The sequence below is a fragment of the Cricetulus griseus genome, chromosome 2 (genome assembly GCF_003668045.3).
Source record: "Cricetulus griseus strain 17A/GY chromosome 2, alternate assembly CriGri-PICRH-1.0, whole genome shotgun sequence".
NCBI lineage: Eukaryota > Metazoa > Chordata > Mammalia > Rodentia > Cricetidae > Cricetulus > Cricetulus griseus.
In genome coordinates this window covers 20,075,396-20,090,415 of record NC_048595.1, presented here as the reverse complement: position 1 = coordinate 20,090,415, position 15,020 = coordinate 20,075,396, and the positions used below count along the sequence as shown (strand labels likewise).

At 49.5% G+C, this 15,020-nt stretch overlaps 1 protein-coding gene across 5 annotated transcripts in view; it reads left to right on the top strand.

Moving 5' to 3' along the window:
- Wasf2 (WASP family member 2) overlaps positions 1–10,015 on the top strand; it is a 61,759-nt gene extending 51,744 nt beyond the window's left edge. For all 5 annotated transcript variants that reach the window (XM_027399554.2, XM_027399552.2, XM_027399553.2 and 2 more), the window contains 5 exons: positions 1,393–1,510; positions 2,521–2,651; positions 4,837–4,992; positions 7,051–7,559; positions 8,339–10,015. In XM_027399554.2, the coding sequence (XP_027255355.1) occupies positions 1,393–1,510; positions 2,521–2,651; positions 4,837–4,992; positions 7,051–7,559; positions 8,339–8,496 (1,072 nt within the window). In that variant the 3' untranslated portion in view covers positions 8,497–10,015. The remainder of the gene's footprint in view (positions 1–1,392; positions 1,511–2,520; positions 2,652–4,836; positions 4,993–7,050; positions 7,560–8,338) is intronic.
- Positions 10,016–15,020: the final 5,005 nt, after the last annotated feature.

Below are 15,020 nucleotides of genomic sequence, written 5' to 3'. Positions count from 1 at the left end.
CTCTTGCAGAAGACCCAAGTTCAGTTTCCAGCACTCACAACTGCCTGTAACTTTAGCTTCAGGGATCTGACACACCCTTCTGGCTTTTGTGGGCACCTACACACATGTGCATGCATACACAGAGACACATATATACACAAATGAAAATAAATGTAAGACTTTCTTTTCTTTCTTTCTTTTTTTTTTTTTTTTTTTTTTTTTGGTTTTTCGAGACAGGGTTTCTCTGTGTAGCTTTGGAGTCTGTCCTGGCACTGGCTCTGGAGACCAGGCTGGCCTTGAACTCACAGAGATCTGCCTGCCTCTGCCTCCCGAGTGCTGGGATTAAAGGCCTGCGCCAGCAACGCCCGGCTAATCTAAGGCATTTTTAAAAGAAAATATTAGTGTTTGATTTAGAAGTATATTCTGTGTGTTTTGAAAGACAAGTAGAATTTCTTTTCAGAATTAGGATTTGTTTGCATTTATTTATTTATTTTTGAGAGGTAGCTTCTCTCCATATAGTTCTGGCTGTCCTGGAACTTGTTATGTACACCAGGCTGGCCTCAGACTCGGCCTTTTACTTTTTTTTTTTTTTTTTTTAAACATGTATGGTTCCCTTTGTGACAGGTCCTCTGTACATAGTCTAGACTGGACTTGAACTGATGCTTCTCTCCCTGCCTCCCGAGTGCCAGGGTTATAGACATGCATCACCAGTCCTGGCTTGCAGTTTTGTTGTTGGTATTTTTTGTTTGTTTGTTTGTTTTGTTTTTTTGAAGACTCTGTGTAGCCCTGGCTGTCCTGAACTCACTCTGTAGTCCAGGCTGGCTTCAAATTCAGAGATCCACCTGCCTCTACCTCCCTATAGACCTTGTGGTTTTAAAAGAGTTGGTCATTGTGTTCAATGGGTCCCCTTGGATTGGTATTGGACACTGAGCTGTTCCAAAAGGGAGCAAGAAGTAGCGGTGTGCTTGGTTCCTTATCTGAGTATAGAAGAGCAGCTGTACACAGAAACACACGAGTACACAGGTTTCAGATAGGAGGGAAAGACCTCAGTGCTTCCTGCTGAGTCCTGGGGAACAGGCAGGAAGGGGAACCAGTGGTGGAAATCTCCTTAGAGGTGCACAGTATCCAGATCTCTTTAGGGAGCTGTCTGTGACCCTGCAGATGATTAGAAACAATCAGAATTCCTGCTGATCTAGCCTGTTCTTGCCCTGACCATGCAAATTCCTGTAGGGGAATTGAAGGTATGGCAGAGGTTTGTTTGGGGCCATTATGGGAGAGGAAATATGCGATCGATTTGAATGACTTCCTGAATCCTTAGTGTAAAAACTGCTAACTGGTTGGTGTTTGGAATATTGGATTTGGTTGGGAGCTCATCTGTCTACTGACAGCTACTTGTCTTCATTTCTATCCCAGGGATGATGGAAAAGAGGCACTCAAATTCTACACCAACCCTTCATACTTCTTTGATCTTTGGAAGGAGAAGATGCTGCAGGACACGAAGGATATCATGAAAGAGAAGAGAAAGCACAGGGTGAGGGGAAGGGGCCTCTGTTCTACACATCAGTAGGCACGATTGTGGAGTGGGGATAAAAAGGAAGCCAGTCTTATGTGAAGTAATTCCAAGTGGCTGCTTGCTTGGATGCCAGGTAAAATTCTTTAAAAAAAAAAAAAAAAAAAAAAGAATGTGTCCATACCAAATACCACCAAGATGAGAAAGTAAAAATCACACCAAAAATGTGCTTGTTCCCCTGGCACTATTAACAATTGAGTATATTTGAGCTGAGTTTTAGAAATTGACTTTTCTATTCACCATTTATTTTTCTTGCAATTTGCACCTGACTCTGCTGGACACTCTGCTAGCCTGGTCCCATCCCTGCCGGTTTTGCAGCTCATTTCTCAGAGACAAGCACCAGGTTCTGCAATATTTGGTTTACAACAGAAGGTTAACCCCTTCACTACTGGGTGGGTGGGGCCAGGGGCTGCCTGGTTTGTAGAGATGCCTCTCTCTTTAGGCTCCTGGTGCTGTGTGACCTGCCAGCTTTGACCTCACAATCCCATTAGCATGGCTGTCAGCAGGCCCAAGAGAGTGCCACAGGCTAGTGCAGCTGCATGAGCTGGAAAATCCTTCATTGGTTTTTGTTTTATTTTGTTTTTTAACTGTTTCCTTTATCTGCCCCAGATCTCTAGAGCTGCCAGTCCTCATCCCCTGACTGACCTTTGTGGCACAGCAAATAACAAATAAGTGTTTACTAACTTCCTAACAATTAAAATGCTTAAAGATGTGAAACAGTTACCCAGAAAGGTAGCTGAGGCTCCTTCTTGCTAGAGGTGCTTGTGTGTGAGACTGAGCAAATGCTTTGCCCGGGAGGTGGTTTGAATTGAATGGCCTCTAGGTCACCGCAAACCTGGTAGTTCTGTAAATTCTGCTGTTATCATGTGTTGTCTAGGCAAATCATCTCATGAGTGTGTGTCCATGAAGAATTTTAATGAAGCACTTGGGAAAATGTTTTACAAAGGCTTTTCTGTTCCCTTTCATTATAGAAAGAAAAGAAAGATAATCCGAATAGAGGGAATGTAAACCCACGTAAAATCAAGACGCGTAAGGAAGAGTGGGAGAAAATGAAGATGGGGCAAGAATTCGTAGAGTCCAAAGAAAAGCTGGGGCCTTCTGGGTAGGTGACGTTTTATAGCATTCTTTGAAGGGGTTGGAACCTCAGGACAATAGGCTCTGGAGTGATACCTTCCACACCCTCTGAAATCTAGCTGTAGGGTTTATTTAGGTCAATACAACTGTTAGTCCACTACAGTTTAAGTGCATCCATCTGGTGATTAAAAATTTTAAATAAGTCAAGAGACTCAGTAGCAGTTTCAGTGAGATGACTGGAGTGGTCTGGAAGGGAAGGCGCATGGCTTCCAGTGCTGTTCCTCTGCCAGAATTCAGTATACCTAAGGTCTCAGAGGAAAGACGGAAAGAGCAAGGAAAATGGTCTTGGGAGGCCTTTGCCTCCCAAGTGCACAAGAAGGTTGTACTGAAGGGCTGAGCCAGGGAGGAGGGGAGGGTGGGCAGCACGCAAGCCTTGTACTTTACCAGAACAAATTTTCAGCCAGTCTTTGTCAGTCTTGGGAGAGAGGTTAGTTAGCCAAAGGGACTGAATGCAGACCTCAGAGTAAGTGTGGGAAAGGCTGCTGGACCACTGTGGAGGCTGTATATCTCTGTGGGAGTGGGGGATGTCATCTTGACCCATTTCCCAGGACCAAATCACACTGGAGGTTAAAGGGGGAGAATGGATTTAAAGCTTGGTTTGATGCTTATCCTGATGTCTGACCCCTGTGACATTCAAAGCCAAGTCACCATGACTGCTTGGCATGAGTGTCACCCTGGCTTTTCCTCTAAAGTCATTGCATTCTGGCTGTCAAAGAACCATGCCAGCCCATACTGGGTGTTGACGAGTGATAAAAGGAAAGAGTTGAGTTGTTCTTACTTTTAGGAATAACTCTACCATGAAAATCTTGACTTTTAAAAATCTTGACACTTGTGACACTTGTTCTTCCTGGATTCAGAGGCTTGTTTTATAAGCATGATGAAGACAGAGAGAGGAGAAAATGACCCTTCTACAGAGAAACCGGTACTAAGGGTGCCTTCACTGATCTCACTACCCAGTAAGGGGCCATTTTGTTCCACAGACCCATCCCATTCTGATAGGCACACGGCATAGGATTAGTGACTCTGAGGCCATAATGCCAGCTGTCAAAAATGTATGTCTCTCAACCTGGTCAGCAGAGCTAGTTCCAAGACAGCCAAGGATATACAAAGAAATGCATGTCTTATTTTGAACTTGGGTAGTGAAGATGAGGAGTGGTACCCTGCCCCTCATTTTCCTATTTTCCAGGAGGTTTAGAATTGGCTGTGTAGCTGGTCTATAGGAGCATGCTTCTGGGTGAAGCTGTCAAAGAGATGTGCCAGGTTTTGGGGGTTTCTCACAGGAGCGCATCATCTGACTTGATTACTTGCCTACAACTCTGTGCCTGGGACCTGCTTGATGAGCTCTGGAGAACCCCGCAGTGGTATAAAGAGGAAGAGAAGGCAGAGCAGGCCAGCTTTGCTAGCTGGTGCCCAGTGTACTTATGCTAATATGTAGACTTACTGCTTGGTGTGTTGATGCTTGTATGAAGTTTTGATGTTCATCCAGAGTCAATTCTCCCAGGGCCCAGTTCTCAGAGGAATGGGTTTTCATGCAACTAGCTCTAGCACCCTGCTTTAAGCAGCTGCTGTGATAGAGGACATGGCAGAGAAGCCACACTTACTACCACATGGAAGCCTACATTCATCTTTGGCTTGATTTTGCAATCAAATGCATCCTTAGCCTTTGAACACTCCAGGGATTTGCCTACCTCAAAATCAGGCTGTATGCTAGTCACATGTTTGCAACTAACCTGTGGGAATTGGCTTCATTCTTTGCTGTAAGGTTTTGGTATTCAGGTTTAGTTGCACCTAATATTTGGGAGAGCATTTAAAAGAACTGCTGGGTTTGATTTTAAACAGACAGGCAGGCACACACTCGAGTGCACACACAAACACACATACACACACAGTCTCACTGTGTGACCCTGACTAGCATGGAACTTGGTATGTATACCACATAGTCATGGAGATCACCTGTCTTTGAAGGCACCTGCTACCATACCTAGCCTAAAGTATAATTTTGGTGTAATGTGGGGAATCTCCTTGTTTTGTATTGATGTGGTATCTTTTAGTAAGAAAAGAGAGAGCCATTCAAGCTCTGTGTGTTTCTACATGTTTTGGATGCTTTGGATGAAAATGGACTCTCTAAATGACCACTTTGGGTATGTTATCAGATTCTCATCCGCTTTGGTGTACCAGAATGGCAGCATTGGCTCTGTTGAGAACGTGGATGCAGGCAGCTACCCACCACCACCACAGTCAGACTCCACCTCCTCACCTTCTCCTTCCTTCTCTGAAGACAACTTGCCTCCCCCACCAGCAGAATTCAGGTAAATGGCAGAACCTCTCCATCCATCCTGGGTAGTAAAGCACTCAAGAACAAAGTAAGAGTTCAAAATCTAGATCAGGACCACTAAAATGACTTCAGGCAAGAGTGTGTAGATAACAGGAATAACATCTATCTTGTGTTGGCAGTGTTGTTACTCCCGTGTTACAGGTGAGTGATCTATTGAGCACACAAAGGTCAGTGAACTGACCTAAGGTGAGCATCAGCTTTCATGAACTAGTAGATGGCCATCTCCTGCTGCTCAGCTCACTTCTCTGTCCCGTTTATCCCTCAGAAAGCATGAGCTGAGTGTAGTGATTGACACAAGTAATCCCAGCGAAGTTTAAGGCTAGCCTGGACTACATGCACGTTCTAGGCCATCAGCACTACATAGCAGCGGGGAGGGGAAACAAGACTTCCAATCTGTCCCTTTAGATGTTTTTTTGTTGTTGTCTTTGGCTGATGTGTACAAAGGCTTGTCCATGATGGCTGGATATCCCTATTGGCTGGATATGTTGAAGGACTCAGGTGGAGACCTAAAGTAGTGCTGTCCTCTTCCTCTCTCCCATTCTCAGCCCTTCAAATCACTACATCCAAATCTTCTCCTCCAAATCACAATTTTTTTGTTGTTGTAGTTTTGGTTTTTAGAGACAGGGTTTCTCTGTGTAGCCTTGGCTGTTCTGGTACTCCTTCCTTCTATAGACTAGGCTGACCTCAAACTCACAGAGATCTGACTGCCTCAGCCTCCCGAGTGCTGGGATTAAAGGCACAAGCCACCACCACCCGGCCCCAAATCGATTCTTGCTGATGCCCTGTCAAGATGTAGCTGAGTTTTGAAGGTCTGTGGAAATTTCCCAGATGGGTGTTTCTTTATTTTTGGTTTTGGTTTTTAAGACAGGTTTTCTGTATGTGTCCCTAGCTCTCCTGGGACTCTCTGTGTAGACCAAGCTAGCCCCAAACTCAAATAGATCCTCCTGCCTCTGTCTCTGGATGCTGGTATTAAAGGCGTGCACCAGCATTCCTGGTAGGGTGCTTTTCTAAGCAGTAGCTCTTAGTGCAGGGCAGGTGAAAGTTACAGGAAGAAAACCTTTGTCTTCGAAGTGGTGTGAGACCTTGAAGTTGCAGCCTCTTAGAGATCTGATCTGTGAAGTGAGCTTTCATCCTCTTTCAAACTTGAGCCAGAGTTATCTGGGAGCTGAGTAAGGTGGCGCATGCCTTTAATCCCAGCACTCAGGAGGCAGAGGCAGGCAGATCTCTGTGAGTTCAAGGCCAGCCAGAGATACATAGTGAGATCCTGTCTCAAATAAAGCCAGTCATGGTGACTCAGGCCATAATTTTAGCAGGTGGTTGGCCAAGACAGGAGATTGTCATGTGTTCTAGGCCAGCCTAGACTACTTAAGCTCCTGTTTCCTTTTGGCCAACTCCAAGTAGATTTTTGCCCCCACCAAATCCAATGATTATTCAGAGCCTAAGAAACAGAACCCACTAGACAGATAGGGCTTGAATTTTTTTGTTTATTTGTTTGGGGTTTTTTGTTGTTGTGTTGTTGTTGTTGTTGTTGTTGTTGTTGTTGTTTTTGTTCTTGTAGACAAGGTTTCTCACTCTGCAGACCGGGCTGGCCTCGAACTCAGGGATACTCTGCCTCCCAAGTGCTTGGATTAAAGATGTGCACTCCCACCACCTGGCTTTGAATTTTTGTTCTAGCTCTTCTCTGTATGTATTTAGATCTAGCTCTAGGCTTAAAATGACAGCTACCCATGGGCCACTCTCTCCAAGAGGGTTCAGGAAGGAGCTGTCTCCTGGAAAGCTAAGGTTAAAGGGACCTAAGAGATGTCTCTGCAGCCTTGCCTGCCAGAGCAACCCTCAGATATTTTCTTCATTTTCTGGCTGGACCCCTCCTGTGCTGGGAAGTTCTTTCCCCACAGTGCTGCTCATTTCCATCTGTCGGAGCCACAGTGAAATGAGAATCAACTAAGAAGGGCCTGAGCTTATAGATAAGCCTGCCTCTGGGCAAGTTGGCATTATGAAAATGATGGTGACTCTAGTCTCCTTGGCCTTTTAGCTACCCTGCAGACAACCAAAGAGGATCTGTCTTGGCTGGACCCAAAAGAACCAGTGTGGTCAGCCCAAGCCATCCGCCTCCAGCTCCTCCTCTGGGCTCTCCACCAGGCCCCAAACCTGGCTTTGCCCCACCGCCTGCCCCCCCACCTCCACCTCCAATGGGCATGCCGCCTCCACTACCACCTGTAGGATTTGGGTCTCCTGGGACCCCTCCCCCACCATCACCTCCATCTTTTCCACCTCACCCTGATTTTGCTGCCCCTCCCCCACCTCCCCCACCGCCAGCAACTGACTACCCAATGCCTCCACCTCCCTTGTCCCAACCATCTGGAGGTGCTCCTCCCCCTCCCCCACCTCCTCCCCCTCCAGGGCCCCCGCCTCTCCCCTTCAGTAGTGCTGATGCCCAGCCTGCTGCACCACTGCCACCTCCTTCTGATGCCACCAAGCCCAAGTCCTCGTTGCCGGCTGTGAGTGATGCACGTAGTGACCTGCTTTCTGCCATCCGCCAAGGTAAGCCCCAGTGGGGTTGAGGACACGCACCCTTTCTGAAGCTGGGATGGATCTTCACCCTTTCTGGGGAACAGCTTTCCTGGATAACTGAGAGATTAGGACCTCAGAAGTAGGGGTGGGGCTTCCCTAAGGATACTGAGATTGAGAGTTCTTTGTACATTTGTTAAACGAGAATTATTTTTAGGCTGGGATCTTGAAATTCCCTGAAATGAGCATGTTGTGTATGTTTACATATATACTTTTTCTTGGGGAAAGATCCCCAGAAGAAATTGAATCACTGTCCCAGTGGCAACTTTTCAGCCGGACTTGTTGCAACTGTCTTCTCTACTCTCCCATCTCCCCTTCCCCTCTCTCCCAGCCATCAACTCCCCCTCCTCTACCAACTCACTCTCTGTCTGTCTGTCTGTCTGTCTGTCTGTCTGTCTGTCTCTGTCTCTGTCTCTGTCTCTGTCTCTCTCTCATTGGTCCCAAGGGTTTGGTGTAGTTTGTCCTGTTGGTGACCTTCTGAGCCCTACAGTAGCTATGGACTTTGAGCAGTCTGAGCGATTGCCTGACGAGGTGTGGTGGTAGTCCACCTCCAGAAGCCTGGTGAGAAAAGGGCCACAGAGATGCCCATAACACAGGGATGTGGATTCCATAAGATCTGACTTTCCTTCCTTCTGCAAGAGTCCTTTCTGTCCTTTACAACCCTGTCCTCGTCATCAGCTATTACTCATACTCATTCTTGAGGACTCCTAGGCTAAGGCTGTGCTTCTCAACTCTGCTCCCTCTCCCATCAGGGTTTCAGCTTCGAAGGGTTGAAGAGCAACGGGAGCAAGAGAAGCGTGATGTAGTGGGCAATGATGTGGCCACCATCCTGTCACGTCGAATTGCTGTTGAGTACAGCGACTCCGAAGATGATTCCTCTGAATTTGATGAGGACGACTGGTCGGATTAACTTCTGCCTGCTGCCCACATTCCTTTTCCTGTCCTTCCCACAGACCTTCCTTGATACCAACTGTAACAGTCTCATGGGGGGAAGAAAGGGAGGACAGGTGATTGCAAGGGCCAAAGCCTTCATGGAGCAACCAAAGATCTAGCCACGTCTTCCTCCAAATTACCTTGTACTTCTCTCCCTTTCCCTGGCTGTGGACTCTTGAGAGTCCATAGCTGAGCTGATCCCTCTTCCCCTCAAGTGACTGTTAACTATTGAAAGGAAGGAAAAACCAACCCTACAGCAGACCCCTTTGGTTGGGTTTCAACTGGAGATAGTGCCTTCCCCTAATAATCCTTTTAACACATGGCCTTCCTCAAAACCCTTGCTTCAGCTACTTCAAATAATGCTATCTGTCTCCTGACCTTAAAGCAATGGGCATGGCATGTGTGGACAAAACTGGCCCTTTTTCTATACCCTGAGAGTATAGGGTAGGCCAAGTGCCCTGGCAACCAGATTGCCACACCTCTGATCCACACTCGCCCTCTGCAGCAGGAAAGGCTGCTTCTGTTCAGCCCTGTCTGGATGTCTTTGTTCCAGAAGGCATTAGGCCCCTAAAGAATGTCTCACTCCTTTGCCTAGAAGTGATGCAGGGGCTGTTGCCTCCCTCCCATGCTCCCTCTTTGTGAGTGTGGTGTTCAGGTGTCCTTTGTATGTCCCTCCCTCACTCCATGTGCCTTTAGACTGCACAGCCCAGATTTAACCTCTGATATTCATGACCAAACTAGCCCTGACATACAGGGACCTGGGCCTCTGTTAACTTGTCAGGAGCAAAACTTGAAGGCGTGGCACGGCAGGACTGGAAGAGAATGGAATACCTTGGGTCCTGCACTTTCAGGATGCTAAGGCCAAGATGAGAAGTGACTCTCTCAAGGTCACACAGATAGTGATAGAGCAAGAGCCCAGGCTTCCTGTTTCCAAGTCACCTGTGTTTCCTGGGACCAAATAATGAGCACCTGCTGGAGTCTGGGCAAAGCAGCCCTGGCTCTGTTCTACCCCAGACCTCCCGAATGCAGGGGTCTCATTTGGAGGGCTAGCATTCTGCCAGCCCTGCTAGTACAGCTTTGACACTCACAGCCTGTCTTGTAACCGTTTATTTCCCCTTTCTATCTCCAGCCAGTCGTGTGGCATGGGAGCTGTGCTGGGGAACCAGAGTAGAGAGGAGGACTGAGGCAGCCAGCCTTGGCAGGTGCAGTTTTCAGTTCACTGCAGCTCCCTCCCCCTTTTGTTCCCCCAGTTTAAGCATAGGTTCTGCCAGCTGTAGAAACTTCAGTCCCTCAGGCTGGCAGCCGCAGCAGGTACCTGCCTGGGGGGGCCTGGCAGCCATGAAGAAGGCTGAAAGGCAGGAGAACATGGGGTCTTCTTCCTGGATCCCTGAGTCACTGAGCATGGTGATGTAGACCCCTTTACCCTCCCTTCCCAGAACTAGTACACAGGTGCTATTATTCAGGAAAAAAAACTGGTCAGCTCTGGCCAACAGCAAGGTTTCTTCTCTCTGTCCAACTATTGTGTGGCCTCTTGTGCTGAAATCGGCTTCTCTGGCTTCAGAGCCTGAAACAAAGAGAAACAGGATCTGTCTCTACCCAGCACAGCACATGGTTGTAGTAATTGCCAAAGCCCTCATAAAGCCTCCGGCTTGAGGAGAATGCAGTCATGGGCACTGCTGCCGCACTGGCTCAGCACCTCCCCTCTGCCTCCTTTCTTGAACTGGAGGTAGTGAGCTCGCAGGTGCCAGCAGGCCCTCCTGCTGTGGCTACTCCAGAGTGCACTGCTGTCCCGTCCCCTCCCCCACCCCATGTCTGGCACAGGGCTTGGCACTCCATGCTGTGCCTGTTTCCCACCCTGTGTCTTAGAAGCCGAAGGTGCTTTCATCAGAACCTTAAAATGGCTGTTGACCCCGACTGCAGCCCGGCAGGGGCTGGAGAAGCAGGGGAGGGCAGTGGTCCTTCCAAATAGAAGTCCTGGGGCCTGGCCAGGACAGGGTTTGTGCCTAATGTTTTTGACTAAATTACTCCCCTCCTCCTGCTCTCTGAGAAAGGGGAGCCAGAGCCACTCACTGTGGATCAGTTCCGACCTTGAAGGGGCGGTATTGGCCTGGCTTCTGGGATGGACAGAGTCCACCAGGAAAGACTGGGGGCGGGAGGAGATGGGGAGGGGCCCTGTCTGTGGAAGGTAGGATTAGATCATTAGCTCAGTGACCTCCTAGGGTTTCGGTGTGCTGTGTTCTCATCCTACAGCTGGTTTGGTAATGATCTGCAAGTCCCGGAGAGCAACAGCACAGCTCTGCCTGACGCTCTCATTAAAATCCATGCAGCCAAGCTCTGCACTGCTTTGTAGCAGCCGGCCTTGTGGAGCCTCCTCAGCTTGGGGGGCTGGGGACCCAGTTAGCTGAGAGGTCCTCTATGCTCTATTTAGACGTATGTGTACAGAAAAATTAAAACATGCTTCTTTAAACCCAGAGCCCTTTAAAATAAGAAAGGACCCAGTGCAGATAGGTGTGTTTATAGAATCCTGTAATTGTAGAATACAAAGTTTAGTGATTATTTAAACTGGGCTAAGGCTGGTAAGAGTATAAAGCAGTGTCCCATAAGGACTCTTAAGTGCAGAAGCCAAGGAGCCACCTCCCTTCCTGGTCTGCCTGGCCCAGGGGGCCTGCCCCCATTCCTGTGGCCCAGGGGCCCAGCTTGCAGTCGGTAGTGTCAGAAGTGACTTGTGGCTTTGCCTTGGTCGTGAGATGATTTCATTCCAAGGGTGGGGGTAGGGGGGGATCCCTTGGAGGCTCAAAGCAGCTGGCCCAAGCTCCAGCTCTCCTCCAGTGGAAGCTCGAGCGCCCTCAGAAACGACCCTGGCCAATGTCACGGCAGAGCTGAGGCAGTGTTGTCAGGGCTAATGTGAAATCTCTTCCCGTGGCGCCGATCCTCCGACTCCACAGCGCCAGCTTGGACAGATTGAGGTCTCTGTGGCTTTGGTGACCCTGCTTAAGCATTCCCACCGTGTCCCTGCTCTGCACTAGGGCTGCCGCTGCTGCAGCCCCTTACTTGACCTCAGGGCCTGGGGAGGGAGGCAGTGTACCAGGGCCAGGAGCTCCGATTCAGGAGATATGTCAGCCTTCTTGGGGGGCATCAAGCTTTGAACTTGGCTGGTGCCCATCCGACCTGGGACCAGGTGTTGCAGAGAGAAGCATCTCCTGCGCTTCCTGCCACATGGGCTTTAATAGTGAAGGCCGGGAGCAATTCTGTTACCGTATTAACTTTATTCAGTTAATTCATTTGAGAAACTAACCAAGTTTTACTTTCTGCCTAGAATATTGTACACATAGGAGAGACAGCTATCATGTTCCCAAAGTGCCTTGTTTTCTCTGATATAAATATATTTATAAGGACATATTCCAGTAGGTTCTTGGGTGTGTTTCCCACATCAAGATTTTGTGAGCTAATATATAGTGGGGTTACTGTCTAAAAATAGACCCCTTTCTCCTAAAGGTTGGGAAGGGGCATCTGAGTAGTGAAATGAAGCCACCCTCACAGTGACCCTTTTTTCTGCCCCTTCCATTCCAGTAAAAACACCCACAGGCTGGGTGGTATTGTCTACTCTCCTTTAATCCCAGCCCCTGGGAAGCCGAGGCAGGCGGGTCTGTGAGTTCGAGGCCAGCCTGGCCTACAAAGCAAGTTCCAGGACAGCCAGGACAGGGAAACCCTGTCTCCTTACATATAAAAATAACACACACACACCGTTTTTGTTTTTTTGTTTTTTTTTTTTTTTTTTTTTGAGAGTGTTTGAAGTAGACCAGGCTGGCCTTGAACTTGTGATATAGTTGAAACTCCTGATCCCCCTGCCTTAGCCTCCTGAGTGCAGGAATTATAGGCATTTTGCACCTGGCTAGGACAACCGCCCCCCCAAAAAAATTTTTTTTTTTTTAAGTTTCAAGACTGGTTTATTTGCTTCTCTGTCGGGCTCATTGTATGTACCATATTTGTACTCCAGTGACCTGAAGATTCCATGTAACTTGTATGTATACACATGAATAGGTTAAATGCCAACATTTTCAATAATTTGATAAAGTCTTTATAGCCACTCAGTCACCTCTGGTACATGTTTGTGTGTTTTGTGGAAGGAGGGGTCAGAAGACGCAGCCCTGAGGGCCGCAGGTGGGTGAGGGAGCTCCGGAGCTCCACCAGGGGTCCGGTGAGGGTGGGGGTTCCAAGAGCAGGAAGCTTCTAGCTGGTTCGTAGGCACAGGGCCCTTGTGAGGACAGCCCTGGAGCTGGCTGCCCACAGCTCCTTGCACCAGGCAGGAGAGGTGCACACTGAATGCTGATGCTGCCTCCCAACATCTGGCGGGCATCTTGTCTGCCTCTCAGACCCAAGCAACTTACCTTAAATAGAACGGTTTACAAAGGAATCCGATAAAAAGGTTTAGGCTGTTCCACGCCCTCTCTTGCTTGCCTGAGGAAGAATGAGGGGGCTGGGTTTGCGTTCTGACCTCCCCAAATGACCTGCCCAGGAAGCAAGGGTTGTTTGGAGCACAGCTGCTGTACGTTACTGTCCCTGGGGGCAATTTGTGAGCAGATACCCAGTTCCCCGGGCCCAGCAGACACAGTGGGGTGGCCCCGGGGAGATTGGAGGGACCAGGATCTGAGGCACAGTGGGTCACCACGCCTGCTGTTCGCGGAGAGTCACCCACGGGCGTCCCGGGAGAGGGGGCAGAAGTTTTGAGTTGTCAGCAAGTGCTGCGCCAGGCGCTCTGAGCTCATCGCTGGAGGTGGGGTGCCGGAGAGGGGGCGCGGAGCCCCTCGCTCCCCTCCCGTGCGGCCTGTGTTTAGTCAGCACTTGGCTGCTGGAGCTGGTGACTGACAGGCAGCCAGCCGCCTGCCCTGGCAGAAGACAAAATGGTGTCGGAGCCGCCCTTGGAGGGACGGGAGGGAAGGAGTGTTCTGGGAAGCTGAAGGCCCTCGCCTGGATGCCGGCTCCGCGGCTGCCACTTGGAAGCCTTGACCCTGTGCGGATCGTCCCACCTCCTGGAATTATTCATCTTAGGGAAAATGGGCATTTACTGGGCGCCCACCACCTGCTATAGGCAGCATATGCTTAGTTTTGAAGGCATGAGCCCCCCATTTGACAAGAGGTGAAGCAGCGAGTTGCCTACACCCTGCCCGCGGTGCCATTTATTTACCCCGGGGAGTGCCGGTGTCTAAGGTCTCAGCTCTTATCGGCCTCACCCACTCCTCCCATGCTCAGTTTTACAGGTGCAATAGCAGGTGAGGGTTATTTTTGCTCTTTGAAGTCAAGCAAGCTTGACTGAGGGCGCAGCTGTCTTCGACCTTTGGAGGGGAAGTAGCCTGTGCCCTTGGCTACTGAGAACAACGAGGGTTCCCCTCGGTGTGGGTTCCACGTGGGCGGACCCTGCCCTGTTCACACGTGCACATGTTCATTCACACACATTTTCCGTGAGCTAGCACACAGTCCGGGCCCAGGAATACATGTACACGTTGTGTGCAGAGCTCTGCTCTTGTGCAAAACAAGGACACAAGTCAGCACACAGCTACAGGAGCTGGCATAATTGCAGGCACATCTCACAGCCCTCCAGAGCCTCGGTGCTGGCTGGCTGCCTCGGCCAGTAGCTCACTGCCCCCTCCTGGCCACCTTTTCACCCGGGCAACCTGGCACCATTTCCTGAAGTTCTGCTCAGGGTGACTGGCAACCTGTTCCCACCTAGACTGTGGGTCAAGAGCAATTTCTGCCCACCCATCCCCCAAGGCCTGGGGGGACACCAGAGGAGGCTCTTGAAGCTTAAGGACACAAACAGCCTGAATATCCTGAGGAACCAAAAGTAGAATTGCAGTCCTGTGCAACAGGAGGGCAGATACCCTCCCAGGCAGGCACCCCGCCCTGCCCTAGGGAACTGCACACATGCTCTCACAGGCGGTGCAGAGGTGCAGCTTCCTTGCTGACCATGCAGAGCTCCTCCAGCTCAAAGCTCTGTTTTCTGTCTGGGCCTGCACTTCCTCTACTCAGCAAGGAGTTGAACCTGATACTGGGCTCAGCGGCTCCTCTATGGTGTTTCTCCGGCTCTGCAAACAGTAACATTCCCAGATGTGTGCCTGAGGAGAGCACATCCGTAAAGGATTCAGGCGAGCCGACTCTTCCGGACAGACCTGACAGGACTGCCCACATAAAGTCTTTGATTCCTAGTGTGCAGATGTGGAAAGGCACAGAAAGGTGTAGCAACTTGCGCAGAGTCACACAGCAAACTGGCATCAGATGTTGGGATGGAAACCTTGCCAATGCTTCAGAGAACACAGCACCTTGTGAGCTTGGGCCCAGAGCTAAGGAGACTGGAGCCGAGGGGTCAAGTGGGAAAACACTGGCAGGTCCCTATGGCTCTCTGAAGACTTAGGGGAAGCCCAGAGGAAGTTCTGCACTTGGGCATCCAGCAGGGAGGTTGGGAACATGCAACTTGGAATGTGTGGGTTCCACTGTTTGCTACTG